Here is a 20,735-nt window from a genome sequence, read left to right on the forward strand (position 1 = left end):
ATCGCGGCCTCTCTTGTTGCGGAGCACAGGCTCCAGACGCGCAGGCTCAGCAGTTGTGGCTCACGGGCCCAGCTGCTCCGCGGCATGTGGGATCTTCCCAGACCAGGGCTCGAACCCATGTCCCCTGCATTGGCAGGCAGATTCTCAACCACTGCGCCACCAGGGAAGCCCAGATTAACAGTTTTTGTTTAAGAAGTAGAGTTGCTTTAAAAGGTGACTTTGAATTAGTGAAAATATAGACTTATTTTAAACATCGATTGTCTGTAACTTCATAGTTCCCAACAGATGCTCAAGTGGTAAGTTCCCGTCCCAGAAGCAAACCACTGGAGGAAGGTGACGGTAATGAGTGGCTCCACTGTGCCCGGCCCTGAGATCGGAGCATCGGGAAGCTTGGCAGGGGCGGGGAGGAGGTCGGAGAGGGCAGGAGGCGCTGAAGCTGAATCAGGATCGGTGTGGACTTGGGTGGACTTGTCAGGAAAAGTGCTCAAGAAGAGCCTGGGAGACCACGTGCCCGGGCCAGCGGGGACCGACCTCTTTCCTGGAGGAGAGGAGGACGCCCGCCTCGCTCACCGGCCTGCAGCTCCGGCTGCTGCTGCTTCTTCCTCTGGGGTCCAGTGATGCATCCTCAGTCCTCGTGTCTGGGAATCAGCAGCAGCATCTGGCAGTGGACCACGCCTTCCTCCTGGAAACTTCCTCCTCCCTCTCTTGTTCCCTGCCATCTGCCCAGCCGCTCCTTCTCAGTCTCTGCCGGTTCTTACTTGCCTCCCTGGTGCAGGGGTGGCCTGAGCTCAGAGCTCTGACCTCTTCTCTAGCAACACTCATTTCCCAGGTGATCTCATGTGGTCTCAGGGCTTTAGATACACCTCACTGTCGTCAATCCCTGACTCTATGTCTTCAGCCCCAAACTCTCCCGTGAATTCCTGAATTATATGTCCAACTGTCGACTTATCTTCTCCATTTACAGGTGAGACAGACCAAGAAGGAGGAGGCTCACACGCTGCAGTCAGGAGATGACATCACCAGAGTGAAGGTGTGATCTTACAGCCCATCAGGACTCTCAGCGGAGGTGAGAAGGGAGCAACCCCATCAGAGCCCAGCCCACTGTTCCCCCAAACAGACCTCATCCTGCAGATGAAGGACCTCCGGGAGCCCATGCACATCCTCATGGATGACTGCTGCCCTTCTTTCTTGACCGTCCCAGTCTTCAGGTCCAAGATCCGGCCTGAGAGATAGAGAGAGAAAGAAAAGGACACTTGCATAAGTCTCTGCCTTTGATTGGGGGGGTGGTGCAAGTGCAGGGAGAGCTCTGCAAATGCAAACACAGGGGGCAACACAAATCGCAAATCGTTTGTTTCTTGGAATTCCCAACATTCTTTAAGCAATGAAATCCACACAATTCAAATGCCTTGTTTTCTTCAAAGAGTGGCCCATGCTTGCTGTCTCTGCACTGTTCAATTCCATCACACCAGTCCCTCCAATTCGGCTTTCTCCCCCACTACTTCATGGAAACGGCATTCACCAAGGTCACCAACAACTTTCTTATTGCTAAATCCAAAATGCGTTCTCTCTTTGACTTATCTGACTGCTTTGCAGAACTCTACTCAACGGCACAATGATTCTCAAAAATCCCCCCTCCCCTTGGCTTCTGACAAGCACTCTCCACTCTCCTCGTGTCTGCCCCGTCATCCCCCAGGGGCTCCAACCTCAGCCATCTTCTCTTCTTGTTCTGTGCATCCCCTATGCGATTTTATCCACTCCGAGGTTTCGATGATCACCTCTATCCTAACGACCCTACGTCTACACCTCCAGCACCAAGATCTAAACCACCAGCAGCTGACTGTATACCTCGAAGGTGGCATCACCCACTTCTCCCCAGATACCCGCAAAAGCATCTCCATCCAACAGCAATCGAAGCCAGAATTCTAGATGTCATCTTACCTTCCTCTCCCTTGCCTACCGCACACTCAGTCGGTCCATCTCGTCTGGCTCATCATTCCTCGAGGGAGACTCACTCACTTCCAACCCCCAGCATCCTCTCTCCTCGGTCCACCTTTCACACGGCTGACAGCTGTCTAGACAACACACATCTGACTGTGCCCGCCTTGGCTTAAAAATGCATTGCTATATGGTAGGTCCCTGTTGATTATCTATTTTATATATAGGAGTGTGTATAGCACAGGGAACTCTACTCAATACTCTTGTAATAACCTATACGGGAAAAGAATCTGAAAAAGAATAGATATATGTATATGTACATGTATAACTGAATCACTTTGCTGTACACCTGAAACTAACACAACATTGTAAATCAACTATACTCCAATATAAAATAAAAATTAAAGAAAAACTGCATCGCTTACAGGAGGTCCTTACAGAGTCCTTCATGATTTGGCCCCTGCCTGCCACTCAACCTCATTTCCCCTACATTTCCTAGTACCCTGTCCAAGAGAAACATACTAAGAGCCATCTATGTAATTTTAAATGTTCTAGCAGGAACATTTTTAAAAAGTTAAAAGAAGCAGGTAAAATTACTTTTAATAATATATCCAAAACATTATCCTTTCAACATGTAATCCCTGCAAAAATTACTAATGGGATATTTCACATTTTCTCATACTAAGTCTTTGAAATTGGTGTGTATTTTACATGTAGAGCATATCTCAATTCCGACTGGCCCCGTTTCGGGTGCTTAGTAACCATATGTGGTTAGAGGCTTCCCTGCAGTACAGAGAGCAGCTCTGGACCGTGCCCTCATCAAAGCACTCACCAGGCAGGCATGTCTGTAAGTGCCTTGTGCCGTCACACATTGGCAGATATGGTCCTTTCTGCCAGAAATTCTCTCTCTGTTCCACATGAACTGTCATCCTGGTGAACTGCTACTCATCCTTCAGCACCAGTTCACATGTCACAACCTCTGGGAAATCTTTTCTAAGTTCTTCAGGCAGAGCTTCATGTCCTTTTCTTCCTTCTTCTCCCTTCCTCCCTCCTTCCTTCCTTTCTCCCTCTCTCCCTCCCTTCCTCCCTCATTCCTTCCTTCAGTATTTATCAAATGCTTTTCATGAGACAGGCATCTTGTGAGGCTCAGGGGATGCAAATATGCGCAAGATCATGTCTACCACCATGTCTGGTGGAAGAAATAGACATTTATAACACTTTCCACATTGTATTGTAATGATTTAATTACATGTCTATTTTCCTTGACCTTGAGCTCTGTACCTTGAAGAAAGGAATCAAGTTTAAAATGTTGATGACATTTTATGTGATGTGATGACACCACTGATGGTGTCTGATTCAGTGTACAATCAGCCCTCCGTATTTCATGGGTTCTGCATTCCCAGATTCAACCAACCACGGATGGGAAATATTTGGGGAAAAAAATTCCAGAAATTTCCAAAAAGCAAAACTTGAAATAGCTATTTACATAGCATTTATACTGTTATTACATATAGGTGTTACAAGTAATCTAGAGATGATTTAAAGTATACAGGAGGGGGACTTCCCTGGCAGTCCAGTGGTTAGGACCCCACGCTTCCAATGCAGGAGACGTGGGTTCGATCCCTGGTCGGGGAACAAAGATCCCACATGCAAATACTACACTGTTTTATATAAGAGACTTGAGCGTCCATGGACTTTGGTATCTGTGGCGGGTACTAATCTGCATGGATACTGAGGCTCGACTGTATATGCTTGCTAGTTGAACTGAGTTGTTTTTACCCATCCATAAGAGGACTTTTCAACACAATTGGCATTAAGTAACATGCTAGTATAAATGGATTGTTACCTCCTTATTTCCCTGTCCCTACATTAAAACACACACGCATCTGCACCCATCACCCGCTGTGCTCTCATCTCAGAGGAAGAAATGCTGAATCTCAGTGCGTCCTTCCCACCCACAACGGGCTTTGTTCCATCAGCCAGAGCCCTCCAACCCAGTTATTTCTAACTTCTCCCCTCCCTACCATCCGCTCCTTCCAGTATTCAAACATCATCAAATATCTTTCATCATGGGTGTCTCAGGGTGGGGTGGGGAACAAATAAAAAAACCTTCTTGGAAGTTCCCGTCCTGTCCCCCAACTTCTGAAGTTCCCATCCTCCCCCTAAACCCCGCAGTCAGAGCGTCCTGCCCACGTGCACTGTTTCCCGCCCCGCTCCTCCTGATGGCTTGGCCCCTGTGCTCTGCCTTCTCTACAGCTCACAAGGCTGCTCCAGCCTAGACCACAGGGTCCCTGTTTGTTGCCACATTCCATACACACTATTCAGTCCCTCTTGCTTTCATCCCTGACCTTGACCATTCCCTCCTCCTTGGAACATTCTTACCCCAGGACACCACTCTCTCCTGCTTCTCCTTTGCTGGTTCTCAGCCCTTGTGGTGGCTCTTCCTTCTCAGCCCAGCCTGGCACTCCCGGGGTGTGGGGGGGTTGCTCCTTTTCTCTCTCACTCTCCCCAGGACCCTCTAGTAATGTTTTGGCTCCCCTATTCCCTACATGCCGATGACACCAAGATGTCATCTCCAGCCAGACCTCTGGGAAGCTCCTCTGTGTCCAACTGTCTCTTGGGCATCTCAGACACCTTACACTCCACAGGTCCAAAACCAAATCCGTCCTCCTGTCCAAAGCGTCCAGAGCTGCCTTTTCCATAGTTCCCTACCTTGGTCGTTGGCACTACCACTACTCAGTTGCTCAATCTAGAAATCTAATAGCTAAGAGCATGGACCTAGCTTTAAATCCTGCCGCCTTCACTTACTGTGTGACCCTGGGCAAGTGACCTAACATCTCTGTGCTTCAGCTTCTTCGTCTGTAAAACGAGGATAATAATAGCACTGTGCTCGGATGGTTGTTGCGAGGATTAAATGGGTTAATACTATAAAGTGAGTATGGCTCATAGAAAGTGCTCTATAACTGCTTATTAAATAGTGAATATGAAAAACTCACTCCAACATCTGGTCAATTACTACCATTCTGTCAACTCTCCCTCCTGTACACCCTTGGTCTATACACGTCCATCTGCATTGCTACTACTTAGATCTGCCCTCGCTGTTCCCCTGGATGGAGTGCTGCCACAGCCTTGCCCCCTTCAATCAGGCTTCTGCACGGCTACCGGAAGTCTTTACTGAAAACACAAAAATGACAATGGCTCTATGCCTTGTGTGACCCCCAGCACTTAGCTTCTCTAGTCCACAGTTTTATTGCTGCAAAATGGAGGAGTAGGATCTCACTTTCAGGATCATTGTGATACAACACATACACAAGTGATCTGCACACAGAAGGAAAGCAATAAGTGTGAGTTTCCCAGCAGACTTCAAACAAATGATCCTGTCACACCCCTCCTTGAAAACTCTTCATGCTCCCGACGATGGAGTCCCAATAAAATCCAAGTCCTGCAGCCCAGTATCAAAGGTCCCCCAATGGGACTTCCCTGGCGGTCCAGTGGTTAAGACTCTGCGCTTCCACTGCAAGGGGGCGTGGGTTCAATCTCTGATCGGGTACTAAGATCCCGCATGCCGCATGCCGCATGGCATTAAAAGGTCCCCCAAGATCTGGTCTCTGCTCACCTCACTCTACCTGTCACCCCCTCCTGCTGACCAGTCACCCACCACGGCTCAGCTCCCTCCCTGGCATGCAATGACTCATCATGGGTCCCCAGGGGCCGCTCTCACCTCTCAGCTCTGGGCCTTCCCTGCAGCTGCCTTGGGAACCTCCCTTCCCTTTGCCTGACTAACTCCTATTTATTGTCACAATTTACCCAAGGTGTCATCTTGCCATCATTTTAATACATGTTTATTAAACACCTACAATATGTAGGCACTAATATAAGCACACAAAGCTAAACAGTCAAAGGCCATTAGATTCCAGTGCGTGAATAGACAGCAAAAACCAAGGAACAGAAGGAGTAGGAGGGAAGGGAGGGGAGAGGAGGAGAGAGTGTCAGGAGGAAATAAGTGCTAGGAGCAAAATAAAGTCAGAGTAAGAAAGTGGTCAGAGAGCCACGCCTTTGCAATAAGTAGTTGAATGCGTTTCTATCACTTGAAATCAAAAGGTCCTTGAAGAAGGCACCCCCCCCACCCAAGTGACTCCCACTGCTTCAAGGGGAGGGGAGGGAGCAGGGGCGGCACGCAGGGTTTTGGAAGGGGCGTCAGCTCTCTTTCCCCAGCACCTGCAGCAGCAGCTGGGACACTGCAGCCTTCGCTCCCAGGGCTCTGTAGGGTGCGGGGTGAGCAGCCCTCCAAACACCGGTAATCACCACCATGCCCACTACAGAGCCACGCATCTTTAAGCAGGAGGTGCACCCCAGAGTTCAAGCCCGTCTGGCCGGCTCTCTGTCTGCTGGGAGCTCTGGCACCATCCCGCACGGAGGAGGCCCCGGGGCATCTGCCGGCGTTTGACACCTGTCTGTCTCACTCACAGACGTCTTCTTTTCAGGGCTGTTTTAGTGGAAATTGTCACTTGCTTCATCATCTACCAAATGGCAAATGGTTTCAGCTGTGAAGCAGGCCAGCATGAGAGTCTGTCAAATTCCAGAGTGTGCTGTGAAAATAAATCACAGCTGCGAAGCACATGAGCCCTGGAACATGAGGAAATGAAAAAACACATTTCCATGGTCTGCTGTCCTGACCCTGAGGGGCCACAGCTTCAGCGTTTATTTCTCCGTGTGCTTCTCCAATTTCCTCAGGCACAACGAACCCCCTTTCCAGGCTCCTTGGGAATGGAAAGCACGCCTACTTTATGCAGTAGGTGTGTTCCTGAAAGGCTTATGGAAATTGGATTTTTGACAAATTTAATAGCAGGGGAGATGTATGAAGGTAGGGGGCTAACCCCCGGCTCTGGGCAGTGAGTCCCAGTGTAATGGACTGAGAATCACGCTCCATCCCATGGCAACTGGGTGTCGAGTTTCCTTACAACGGGGCTCCCCAGGAGAGAAGCAAGCACGGAGACAGAGCCGCTGTTTACACTGCTCTTAACCTTCTTTCCTGAACCACAGAAACCTTGGTCTGCTTAGAACCATGGGTCTGGATTTCTAGGACTGGTTCCCAGTGGGTCCCTAGAAACACAATCAACCAGGCCAAAGCTGACCCCTTCCAGAATCTCCCCTGACCCCCAACCTCATCCACTGGGTCAGGAGGACTCGCTCCTTTGTAATCCTGTCACTGGCTGGTCCCACCGTGAATCTCATCCTGCTTTCGTTTGGCCGGTGCCTAAACTCCCGGCCACCCTGGTCACCTCTCTCTACTCTCTGTCTTCTTCAACCACGACGATCCAAGCCCCCCGTCCCCCTCCTCCCTCATCTCCTCTAGGTGCCCTCTGGAACACCCACTCTGAAATAAACAAACTCCTACATCCTCAGCTCCTTTCAGAAGCGGAGGGCCTTTCCCCAGGCCCCCTGACTTAACAGTCCAGCCTGAACTGCTTGCTTCTCTGGCAGCATTTCTTCTGGAGAAGAGACTTGTTCTCTCACATCCCATATGCTACGGGGTCAGAGGTAGGTCTGCCATCTTCCTGGGCCCCCAGAGCCCTTCCAAACCAGCACTCCTCTCATAGGACCCCAGGCTCCTTCCAGACTCACCATGTCAGCCTCGTTCACCTGCAAGCCCTCTTTTTTTTTTTTTTTTACAGTATTTTAAAAAAACTTTTAATTTTATATTGGAGTATAGTTGATTAACAATGTTGTGTTAGTTTCAGGTGTACAGCAAAGTGATTCAGTTATACATATACAGGTATCTATTCTTTTTCAAATTCTTTTCCCATTTAGGTTGTTACATAATATTGAGCAGAGTTCCCTGTGCTATACAGTAGGTCCTTGTTGGTTATCCATTTTAAATATAGCCGTGTGTACATGTCCATCCCAAACTCCCTAACTATCTCTCTCCCCCCGTTCTCTGTAGTCTTCAAACCTCCGGGTCGCTGTTCCTCTTTCATTTTTAGATGTTAGCACATCTCTCGTAGTCCTCCTCTTCACCCCAAGACCTGCTGTCACCATGGATGGATTCAGCATCCATGTGGAGGACTCACCTAGCATCCCTGCCTCAGTACTTGCCCTCCTCAACTCTGAGTATGTTCCCCCCACCCCATGGCAGACCCCACGCCCACCACCGTATTCTGGAACTCACAGGCATCTACAACTGCTCCCTTGGAGATTTTACATTCAAACATCTACAACTGCTCCCTTGGAGATTTTACATTCACACATCCCCTTCCGGACCACAAATTTCACACCCACTAGTCGTTTCACTCTGGCCCTCCCACTTCACCAGTTCTTTGAATTCAGCCAGTCCAGTGCCCGAAGCCTCCCATCCCATCAGCTCTTCCTTCTTTCAGTACAGAAGCCATGAGCCTCTCTCTGAGCACTGGCATCCAGCCGGTCACCAGAGCAGGCAGGTCTCACGTTACACAATGGCCCACTTTTCCGAAGAAGCCCCAGAAATCTTCCAACGCAACCAGCAGCTGTGGAAGCAGATATTTTTTCTGCATTTGATGTACAAAGGAGAACCATCAGCGAGTTAATAACACATCCCAAACCTGAAGTATGCTGACTCAAAGAGAAAGGCTGGGAAGGATGGGAGACACAGATCCTGCAGGTGCAATTGTGGGAGAGGAGCAGGTCACTTCCTTTCTCTCTGTCTCAGTCCCTTTAACTGGAAAGCAGGATCAAACCTGCCTACTTTGAAGGTTCTATGGGGATTCGAAGACTTACACGTAAGAGCTCAATAACCCCCTTCGAGAATTAGCACATAAATGACTGGCAGGCTCCAGGCAGCCACTTTGTGAGTCCTAAGATGACTGTCCTGGACTACAGAGCACAGGTCTGAGAGGCTCTCCTAGAGTCAACCCAGCCCCTGCCTCTTGGCTTCTCTAAGGAAGATTCTAGAATAATGCATACTACACTGTCTCAGGCTAAAAGGTTGAAGAATCACTTTTCTCCTTAAAATACTTCTTTAAAATTCTAAAACTAAAGTGGTCTTTTTAGAAAAATCAAACACACACACACACACACACACGTACGCAGTAAAAAACCCAGATAATCTTCCTGTCTAGAGAAAAAACTATTATTACTTAGGTGTATCTCCTGTCAATCTTTTTCTACGCCTGCCTGCTCTTTTCTTTTAATTAAATGAGGTTTCATGGTATATATTTTTCCACTTTATAGTACAACATAAACTCATAAGTATTTAATCATAAATATTATTTGAAAGGCTCTGTGATATTATTTTGAGTAGACAATTTACCATGGGACCTTAAGTTGTTCCCAGGTTTTTCATGTGGCAAATAATGCTGTGGTAAATAACTACAGAGAAAAAAATAGCCATATCAGCTTAGGACAGATTCCTGAAAACGGAATTACTGCAACAAATGAAAAAAATTTTCTTAAGGCTCTTAATACCAGGTCCTAGTGAACCCTGCAGTTAACACATTGACCAATATTCAGTGTTTCTGCTCCATGAAATGGAAAGAAGAATGATGACAAATCCCGGATTTTAACTATAATTTTTAAAAGATAGTGAAAAAGCATAAGATGCTTCAGAACAGGAGCTGGCAAACTCTGACCTATGACCCAAAGCTGGCTCACTCTCTGGTTTTTAAATATTTATTGGAACACAGCCATGACCATTCACTTATGTACTGCCCATGGTTACCTCCATGCTATGACAGTAGAACTGAGTAGTTGTGAAAGAGACTATATGGCTCACAAAGCCAAAAATATTTATTATCTGGCCCTTTACAAAAAACATTTTGCTGACTCCTACTTTAGAAGAAGAATGAGTCCAACAACGGAGCACCTTTTTCTATGGGCAGAGGGCCCTTCTGTAATTGTTTTCAGTAAGCTGATTTTTAAGTATTATTTTGGTCAGTAGTAACTCTTTGATAAAAGAAGAATCAGAAGTTTGTCTTGGATAAGATCACAAAAGAAGGCTTTGTGCTCATAAAACAGCTCCCCAGGCTATAACAGAAATACAAATATAAATGAGAATTATTTCATCAAAAGAATCCTTAAGAAAACTAGAAACATCTTATCTTGGTTTGAAAAGGAGGAAAACAAGAGAAAATGATTAGCAACAAAAGCAAAGCCACGGCTCCATGATGGACAATATTTGATGTCCTTCCAAAAATGTGTGGCCCCTGAAACGGGAGCCCAGGGGCTAGAAGAGACTTTGGTTGCTGTTCCAGTGACAATGTGTTCTCATTCTCAAAAGGCTGAGCACAGCCATTCCAGCAGCTGTGCACACAGGAACAAACACCCCACAGCAGAGGAACCTAAGCAGAGTGCACGAGGCCTGTTCCAGAACAAACTCCAGAGCATGAGCTACAGCTACTGAGCCTGGGAGAGAATGGGCCTTCTGCTACCGAGGGTGGGTACATTTCCTTCATTTTTCATTATCTCTGGCAGGTGTTTGGACACAACTAAGGGTACAAATATACCAATTCTGAAGTTGTAGCCAAGCTATTTTCTTCTCAAACCAGAAGTGGAAGTCTCTGAATGGGCAGTAGAGTTACTAAGGACAACTGCTCCTCTATCCACCCAGAACCTCCCCCACCACAATGTTCTTGTGTTATTCCTTTTTTTAAAAAAAATTTTAATTTTACTGAAGTATAGTTGATTTACAACGTTGTTGTGTTAGTTTCAGGTGTAAAGTGATTCAGCTATACATATACATATACTCACTCTTTTTTAGATTCTTTTCTCATGTAGGTTATCACAGAATATTGGGTAGAGTTCCCTGTGCTATACAGTAGGACCTTGTTGGTTACCCTGTGCTATTCCTTTATTATGGAAGTCAAACAAGAAGCTGCCGTCTTATAAGATCCCATCTCCTGGGATGTAGTGATTGGTTGAGTGTTGGGTACCTGACACAAGCTGGGCCAATCATAGCACCTCATCCACCCTATGCCCACAGCGAATGGGTGAGGGCTGGGCAACCTGACACAAGCTGGACCAATCACTGGACCTCACTCCTCCTCTGTCCATAGTGACTGGCCCCAAGACTAGGACATGGTCCAGCCAGGCCAATCAGAATCCTCCATAGGCAAAATGTGACCATTTCTACCTCTCCCCTTTTTCTTTAGGAATCTGAGCACAGCTTTTTCAGCAGCCATGATTCCAGCTTCATGGAGAGTTGAATCTAAGACAATGAAGCTGACTCTAAGAAGGCAGTGAAGACATAAACCGGTGAAAGAGTTCCTTCGCAGTGTTCAAATCATTGATGCCAATAAGTTCCCTCTTCTAATGCCTAAACTAGTTCAATTTTAATTTCTGTTACTTGCAACCAAATAGCCCAGACCAATACAACAATCCCTGGCCTCTGACAAAAAAGGAAAGACAAGGGACTCACTTTTAGAGGATTTTACGAAGGGCCAGTTATTATCATAATTAAACATTTTCTATGCATCATTTGTTTGATCTACATCACAACCCCGGGAATTAGGTCAGACTGGTGTACCGAGGTAGAGTGGGGAGAAGGAAAAAGGGCATTGGGAGTCACCAGCCTCAGAGGGGAGAAATATTTGATCACTGATATTGCCGAGAACTGCTGGTACAGGGTGATAATAAAAAGCAGATTAACTTTTAGTAGGCTTTGTTATTGTTTTTTAATTCTCTATAAACAACGTAGCCCTTTATTCCTGGCACCCTGGGCAGAAACTCATAACAACACCCCCTCCTTGCTAGCCCCTGGGTAGGTTGTATTGTTCCCACGGGGAAACTGAAGCCCAGAGATACTGAATAACTCGGCCAAGATGGGTCTCATCACTGGGGAGTGGGGAGTCACGATCTGAACTAGAGTCTGTGCTCTTCACAGCAGCGACTGCCCAGGGGAGCTGGGAGGCCACATCCCTCAGCAGAAAATAAGATAGCGCTCACCAAACGGAAGCAGATGGGCAGTCAGGGGGACAAGAGGTCAGCCACCTGCAGGGGATTGTTGCCAGCCTGTAGCTGCTTCAGGATCAGAAACCTAGACTAGGAAAAGGCAAGGTTTTTTTCCTTGTAATTCTTAACTGTGTGTGTGTTTCCTGCTTTTCAGTTTTTCCTTCTGATTTAATGGAGACCTGTAGATTATGCTAGCCTGTCTCAACCATGCCTCGGACATCACTGGAATGGACTTATGTCTATATTTGGATGGAGTTATGGAAGGAGCAGCACCCCTCAGGGCAGGTATGGTTAGAATGACCACACCTGCCCATCCTGGCTTTTGCCCAGTGTCCCAGCATAGTTATTAGTAGGGCCTCTTTTCACTCCCAAAGTGTCCAGGTTCGGATGATAGACTATATACATATGGTCCCTCTTTACAGGTGATCTCAGAGGGAATCAGAGTGAGAGATGGATCTCACCCTAGGAAGACTGAGAAACTCTGCTAGATTCGAGGTCACCTAGCCCTCCTGTCTCTCGCTCGGGCTCCTCTGCTCCAGGACAGGTCCCCATTTTGTCTTTAGAGGTAGGGGGCAGTTCTCCAGGAGCCTCTCAGAAGAACAGGGTGCGCTAGCAATGCAGTCCCTGGTTCAGAGGGACATGTTCACAAAAAGGAAACGCTCACTCAGGTTTGGGAAGGGGGAGTTAATGCTCGGGCGGAGTGGGAACGCTCCATTCTAAAGAAACCCTCTGGGGGCCCGAGTGGAGCGGCTGGCTGAACTCGTGCTGCTCTGGTCTGAGCTGCACCGGCTTAACGCTACTCCAGGAGCACCGCCTGAGTCACATTCAGGGGTTTGACTTGTTGCAAATGCTTGGAGATGAACAAGAAAGTGAAGTCACGAGATGAAATGTATCAGAAAGCGCTTCTCTTTCCCCTTCCCTCTAAAATTCTTGCTCTAGAAAGAAGGCCTTTCTTTTTCACATTTTCCTCATCAAGAATACATTCATAATTATCTCGTCTGCAACGCTGCTCTACTATTTCAAAACCACATGCAACCATTTACTGGTCATGGCAGGATGTGAGCTTCTCAGGGCAGGGACCTTCTCCTATTCCTCTGGGAACCCCCGACAGCCCAGGGAATGCTCTGCCCCCTAATACCTGTGTTCCTTTTTATTGCCCTGTAGCAAATTACCCCAAACCCAGAGGCTTAAAACAACACCTATTTATTAACTCACGTTCTTTAGGTCCAAGTCTGGGTGGACTTGACTGGGTTTTCTGCTCAGGGTCCCACAAGGCCAAACTGAAGGTGTTGGCTGGGCTGGGCTCTTGTCTCAAGGCTCTTGGGAAGACACCACCTCCAAACTCATTCAAGGTCTTGGCAGGTTCAGTTCCTTGCAGCTGTTGGACTGAAGTGCCCATTTCCATTCTGGCTTTTTTTGTGGGGGGAGTCACTCTCAGGGAGACCTTCACAGATCATTTCTCACGGCCCCCTCCACCTTCAAAGCCAGCAACGGTATCCTTCTTGTGCTTTGGATCTCTCCAACTTTCCCTTCTGTCACCAGCCAGATAAAATTATTTGCTTTCAAATGGCCTACCTGATTGGGTCAGGCCTACCTGGATAATGTTCATTTTTTAAGGTCACCTGACTTGGGACTTTAATCACATCAGTAAAATCCCTTCCCAGCAGAACCTAGATTCATGTTTGAGTGAATAATCGGGGGCGGGGGGCAAGCTTGGGGAACCTTTGAATATACTGCCCACCATTTTCCCTAACATCATAGCTACTAAGTCCCCTACATATGAACCTTCAAGTTGTGAACTTTCAAAGATGCGAACGTGTGTTCCATCCACGTCAGGCGTGAGTGAAATTGCAGCTTGCCCTCCGTCTCCTATTGCTGACGATCCTTCAGCTCTACCATCTCCCACCTCCTCTCCCTCCTCCAATCAGTAACTCTTCTTGCCTGTTCACTCGATGCCAGCCCCTGGATGCCAGCTGTTGTACTGTACTACTGCACTTTTCAAGGTACTGTACTGTAAGAGTCAAAATGTTTTCTTTATTTTTTGTGTTTGTCTTTTATGTGTTATTTGTGTGAAAAGTATTATAAACCTATTCCAGTGCAGTACTAGAGAGCCGATTGTGTTAGTTGGGGACCGAGGCTAACTCTGTTGGACTTATGAACAAATTGGACTTACGAACGCACTCTTGGAATGGAACTCGTTTGTGTGTAGGGGACTTACTGTACTTGGTCACATGACTTGGATCTCTTCGTGTCCCCCAGGCCAGGTGCCTCCCACACGTTTGGTGTCCAATAGCTTTGTCCTGAATTGCCACCACCTACCACGGAGGTTAAGCTGTCATGACTGTATGGTGGCTGAATTACAATCTTCATGTGCTCCAATGAATGTCCCATGAGTCTTTCTTCCCCCTATTTTCTAAAGGATCCCTGAAGTTTTAGGGCTAGGGCTTCTGTCTCAGAGCACCTCCACCCACCTCAAGCCTCACTGCATCTCCCTTTGGCAGTAGGAAACCTGAGCAGCTACTGGAAGCCGAGCTCCTGAGATCTCCTCAACAACACAGAGGCAGTAAACAAGGGCCCTCCCCTAGTAACCTGGGCCCCTGGTTCTGTATGGTTATCCAGGCAGGGAAAACTGGGTGACATCCAATGAATGGCAGGCTGTGTGTCACACTAGCCAGTTCACAACTATTTATACACTGGGGACACTGGCACTTGACTCTGGAAGGGGTTTCGTAAGAAAAGACACACGGTCTAATGGCAGCAACCGAGGGACGCTTCTGTACCCAGCTCGAGTTACACGCTGCGTTAAACTCTCCCCACCTAGACCGTGTGCTGGGTAGGGTTCTTCCGTATCACATCCGGTGCTCACGACTCAGGCTGGCAGGAGAGGAGGGCGGTTAGCATGCGGTGAATTTGGACAAGAAGGGACTACAAAAGTCAGCCCAATTACCCTGAGATGGAAATAAACCACACAGAGCAGCAGTTTTTTGTCAAAATAACATTGTTGAAAGAGGGCACATGGAAGCGCATGAAGATCGAAAGGCTCACAGGGAGCAAGAATCTATGAACTGGCTCTATTCCATAGAAACTTCAAAGTGCAAGCTCCAGCAGGCTCACAGTTAGGGGGAGACAAGGTCCCGTTCTCAGCCAGCTATTCATCCAACTCAACTGAGGGCTGGAGAAGAAGTCTAGACCAAGTGCAAAGGCAGCACAGAGCAGAAAGAGAGTGCTTCATATCAGAGAGCACAAAGGGGTATCAAGGGAAGCTTCCTGGAAGAGGCGGCATTAGAAGGAGCCCTGGAGGTCCAGAGAGATGGAGCTAGAGGGGAGGGGTGTCCCAAGCCAAGGGATCTGAGCAGGGTGCAGGACAGTGGAGGGAGGGGTCAGCAAACGGGGTACAGTCCTGTCCAGATGGAGCTCAGCGGGAGAGAGGCTGGGGCCCAACCCCAGGGCCCAGAAGGCCAGAAAGCCATGAACAGAAGCAAACAGAAGAGTCCAGCCTTCAGGGCTGTTCCACTGTCTCTCACACAGAGGCAGGAGAGCCAGAGATTCCAGATGTTTAGGAAATGTGCTTCCAACAGACCCATCCGTCCCCTGATGTCTTTGGCAACAAACGCTCAATGTGCTTTGCATAGGCCACATCGTATTGTAAAAGCAAAACTTCTAACTGCCCCAGAACTGCCTGGGGAAATTCGTATGATTTATATAAGAATAACAATAATTTCGATTTTAGAAGCAAAAAACCTGTAAGACTAGCATTACTATCCAATGTTGCCTACCTCTGACACTCAGGGAAAGAGAGACGCCAGGCTTGGGATTCACTGTCCCAAGTATCCAGGGACAGTGTTCAGTCGGCAGCAAAAAGCTTGCTGGTGTGGACAAAAAATTGTTGCCTGCTTTTCAGGTAAACAACAAATGTTGCCTGCCATCAAGCCATCAGCCACTGCAGCTGCCTTATGGTGCGCCCTGAGGGGATTCAGGATGGAGAAAAACAGGATACTGGCCCCAGATAGTTAAGATGCATATCAAAGGAATGATTTCAATGAGCCCAGACTCACTGCATCTTCCCATACACAGAAAGGACTAACATCCTTGAGATGTCTGTTTTTTTGTGATTAACAGTAATTTTTTCATGTTCAACTATCTGGTTTTATTTGTTTGTTTTTGTTTTTAGCAAAAACTCCTGTACAGTAAGTCCCCTACATACGAACAAATTCCGTTCTGAGAGCGCATTCGTTAAGTCCAACTTGTTTGTAAGTCCAACAGTTAGCCTAGGTACCCAACTAACACAATCGGCTCTATAGTACTGTAGTGGAATAGGTTTATAATACTTTTCACGCAAATAATACATAAAAAACAAACAAACACAAAAAATAAAGAAAAGACTTTTAATCTTACAGTACAGTACCTTGAAAAGTACAGTAGTACCAGCTACACCAATGGGCTTTGAGGCTTGCTTCTGGACATCCTGAGCTTGAAATAAAGACACTGTACTACTGTACTCTGTACAGTACTGTACAGTAAAGTACACAAAAGCACAACCACTTGTAGAGGATGCACACACGTGACAAGGTACGCCAGATACATGAACTAACTTACGTGATTGGACATGTGAACGCATGTTCGCATCTTTGAAAGCTCGCAACTTGAAGGTTCGTATGTAGGGCAGTTACTGTATATCCTGACTCTTCCCTTACCTCTTTGGAACAGTTCCTCAGAGCGATCTGAGAGACTGATTCCCAGGCTATAGTCCTCAGTAAGGTCCCCGAATAAAACGTAACTGTCAACTTTTAGGTTGTGCTTTTTTCTAGATCAACACTGGGAAGAAGTGACCGTTGGCAAGAGCAATCATGATCACTGAGCAGAACCAGGCTCCTGGCCGACACACAGAGTGAACTGTTTTCAGGGGTAGGGATAGGTTTGAGGGGAAACATCCCTCCTCTGAGCCCTTTTGCTTTTCTGGACGAAGGAAGCTAGTGGCTGGGGTTTGGGTCAGGACTCTAGCCTGTGGCTGTGAAATAACAAAATACACAAAAGGGCTCACGGGGACCCTTGGCTAGGGCTGGCAAAAAGGACTGACCACGGTGACTAAGAGGCCCCGCAGACACTCAGAAGGAGCCTTCCAGACAAGCAGTCTGGTTTTTGTGTCAATCTTTCCATCTCCCCACTCCACCATCTGGGAAAGGTGCTAAGGAGTTGCTAACTGGGCAAGGAGTCGGCAGCAGCTCTGCAAAAGGAGGGCGGTGAATTCAGCACAGAGCATCAAAGGGATAATTGCCTTGTGTGCATGGACAAGCCCAAGACCAGAACATTTGGGGCAAATCCGTACCAAGGATGGGGCAGACAGCACCAGCAGGCATGACAGGCCACACTACCTCACCCACCTAAACAACAGCTCTCGTACCTCGCTGAAAAGCCCCAGAGCCTAACAGCTTTCTCCAGCGCTCACATTCCAAACATGACGTGGAGTTTGGAGTGCCGCGTGGTGCAGGCCGGGGCTCTGCTATTCATTATAAAATCGTCACCCCGCAGTCCCCCCTGTGGCCGGCCCGGCACCTCTTCTGCTATTTAATCTGTAGACAAAGTACAAATTCTTCATCCTGTTTAGAATATGCTGGAGTGTGATTTAAAGAAATACATTCCTCTTGGGGTATCATGCTACAAAAATGCCAGAAATGCAAGCCTGAGGGTGGATGATTCACCCTACTCTCTGTCCTCTGCTGCAGAGAGGCTGCCTGGTGTATGGAAAGAGCCCAGGCTGACATGTAGTTCAAGAAGGCAATTTCAGGTCGTGCTTCGCCTCCCCTGCAAATTGCTAATGAAATGATCAAAGAAATACGAAAGTAGCAGGGACGATGTGCGCCCATGCAGAAAAAACAGTGGACGGGGTCTGGAAACATGCATCAGAAACACGGAGGGATTTCTGCAAGAAACAGTACATCTAAGGATGGGATGAGAATGAGCATGAGCAGCCCAATGGCTCAACAAATACAAAAGAATGGGCTGCCTGGGAAGGAAGTGAAAGCGTCCCCTAAAAGAAGCCTCTAAATCTGCAAGCAGGAAAGAGACTAGGGGGTCAGAAAGCAGAGAAGTGGTCCAGGGTCTGGACCCAGAGAGGCCAGGGGCAGAGCTCTCACATCACCTTGACTTACAGCAGCCAACCTGCTCCACGAAGAGGAGGAAAGGCCGCTTCCAACGGGCAGCATTCTAGTGAGAGGAGTGGGTGATGCCTTTGCCAACTTGAGGCTGCCACGTCCAGAGCACACAGCGGCCTCTGCCTGCACAACCTCATAGCCCCTCCCAGACAACAGACCCCCAAGCTAGACAAGTTAAGTTTCAAAGAAATATACAATGACTTAAATCATCTCAAGTCTTAATAAATGTTAAGAACATAGGATGAATAAAAAGGTGAGGGAGGGGGAAGGGTAGCTTAATAGATGAAAAGATTCAGTACCTAAAAAGGAAGGAAGTGATTTGAAAAGTTAGAATAATACCACTCCACTCCATGAAACACATTCCAAGAAAGAAAACAATATTTCGAAATACCAAATCTCAGCGATATTTGAGGAGATCCTTCATAAATAAAAAGAGAACAACCTGAGACCAGGAAAGATTAGTTTTAGATGAAAAACATGATTTCAGGATTGAAAACTCAAATGGAGGCAGTACAAAGTGATACTTCTGAAAGCTCAATTGCTGAATTAGAAAGATCCATTGAGAAACTGCCCCAGACATCACAGACAAAGAAAAAGAAAAAGGAAAAGGAGCTGAGTGTGATAAGCAAACATCTAACATTCCGAGGGAACAGTCAGGAGATCCATCACGGGAATTGCAAAACAGAGTTGACAGAGGAGAGACAGTCAAAGAAATATAAGGACTTCTGCTCCCAGCCAACACAGAATAACAGAGGCCAGATTTGCCTTCCCTTCTGAAACAGTCAAAACAACTGACAAAATTGCTGAACAGTTGAACATAGAACAGTAGTGCTCAAAACACTGGACATGAGGCAGTGAAGGATAGTGATCTGTGAGAGATAGGAAACAGACAGGTTGAGCCCTACAATCCCCCACCACACTACCTGGAGAACTCCAGCCTGCACCATAGGCAGAGGGCACCCAGGCTGAGCCCAGCTGACTCCCTGAGTTGAGGAAATCAAGCTGAGAGACCAGGAAGACCAAGCAGCTAGAAACCACAGGACAGAGTACCAGCAGGGAGAGAGGTCCACATAGCGAACCCCAGAGATCTGTAGAGGGTCCTCCTTGAATCAGTACCAGGGTACTGATCAGCACATGCATGTGAGGAGACTATCTGAGGTCAGGGAAAGCACCAACTGAAACATTAGAAAGGACAGTAAAAACTTGAACACTGAAAACACTGAAATTCTGGATACAAAAACTACCATGTCTAAGATAAAAAATTCACAGGATGGAATTAATAGCAAATTAGGTATCACAGAAGAAAGACTGGTGAACTTGGAGACATAGAAAACAACTATTTAAAGTGAAATACACAGAGATAAAAGGATTTTTAAAAAGAAAAAGAAACAAAGGTAATAAAATAAAGAGAGCATCAATGAACTGTGGAACAACTTCAGCCAGTCTAATGTACAGGTAACTGGAGTCCCTGAAACAGGAAAGAAAGATGGAGATAGAAAAAAAATATGAAGAATGAATAGCTGCTATTTTAAATAAATTTGATGAAAACTATAAACCTGAAGACCAAAGAAGCTAAATGAACCCCAAGCATAATAAACATAAGAAAACTGTACTAAGCCAAATCATAATCAAATTGTTCAGTACCAATGACAAAGAGAAAAACCTCAAAACCAGCCAGAGAAGAAAAGAGGAACAAAGATGACAGCAGGTTTCTCATAGGGGTCAATGCAAGTGACAAGACAGTGGAGCAAAGATACTACCAGAAAAAAAAAACGAAAAGCCAAAAAACCTGCAGACCAATATCCCTCATGAACATGGACATAAAAATTTTTAAACAAAATGTTAGCAAGTCAAATCCAACAATATGTAAAAAGTATAATACATTACATCCAAGTGGAGTTTACCCCAGGAATCCAAGATTGGCTTTACTTCTGAAAATCAAACAATGTAATTCATTGCATGCATAAACTAAAAAGGAAAAACCATACTATTATCATGATGGATGCCACAGAAGTATTTGACAAAATCCAACATCAATTTGTAATAAAAACACCCAGCAAACTTTGTGTAGAAGATAACTTAACTCAAATCTCAAGTCTATGAAAAACTGAAGCTAAGATAATACTTAATGATGAAAGACTAAATACTTTGTATGATCATAAAAAGAACAAAGATATCCACTCTCACTACTTCTATTCTACATTATATTTTACATATAAGTTCTAGACATGCAATCAGGCAAAAAAAAGAATCAATTCTACTTCTATATTCCATCTATTAGAACTTTAAATGAAAAAAATACCATTTACAAAAGCATAAAAATGCAAAATACTTAGAGATAAATCTGACAGACGTGCAAGATCTGTACCATGATAATAACAAAATAATGCTGACAGGAATTAAAGAGAAACTAAATAAATGGAGAGGTATACAGTACTTACGAGTCAGAAGACTCAATATTGTTAAGATGTTAGTTCTTCCCAAATTGATCAATAGATTTGATGCAACCTCAATCAAAATCCCATCACACTTTTTTTGTAGGATCAGACAAGATGATTCTAAAATTCATATGGGACTGCAAAGGACCTAGAAGAACCAAAATTACTCTAGAGAAGAAGAACAAAGTTGGAAGATGAACACTACCTGATTTCATGATAAAGCTGCAGTGATCAAGACACTGTGGAGCTGGTGTACAAACAGACAAAGAGGTCAACAGACCAGCATAGA

At 46.2% G+C, this 20,735-nt stretch overlaps 1 protein-coding gene and 1 long non-coding RNA gene across 11 annotated transcripts in view; one reads left to right on the top strand and one right to left on the bottom strand.

Moving 5' to 3' along the window:
• Positions 1-20,735, bottom strand: part of ARNT2 (aryl hydrocarbon receptor nuclear translocator 2) — a 201,601-nt gene that overhangs the window by 91,518 nt on the left and 89,348 nt on the right. For all 10 annotated transcript variants that reach the window (XM_082388503.1, XM_082388504.1, XM_082388505.1 and 7 more), the window contains one exon: positions 1,120-1,222. In XM_082388503.1, the coding sequence (XP_082244629.1) occupies positions 1,120-1,222 (103 nt within the window). The remainder of the gene's footprint in view (positions 1-1,119; positions 1,223-20,735) is intronic.
• On the top strand, positions 6,186-19,788 carry LOC309627049. Its single transcript, XR_014243515.1, has 2 exons — positions 6,186-10,342; positions 11,058-19,788. It is a non-coding gene; the product is annotated as an uncharacterized lncRNA (long non-coding RNA).

This window comes from Balaenoptera borealis (assembly GCF_965194805.1).
Source record: "Balaenoptera borealis genome assembly, chromosome: 3".
NCBI lineage: Eukaryota > Metazoa > Chordata > Mammalia > Artiodactyla > Balaenopteridae > Balaenoptera > Balaenoptera borealis.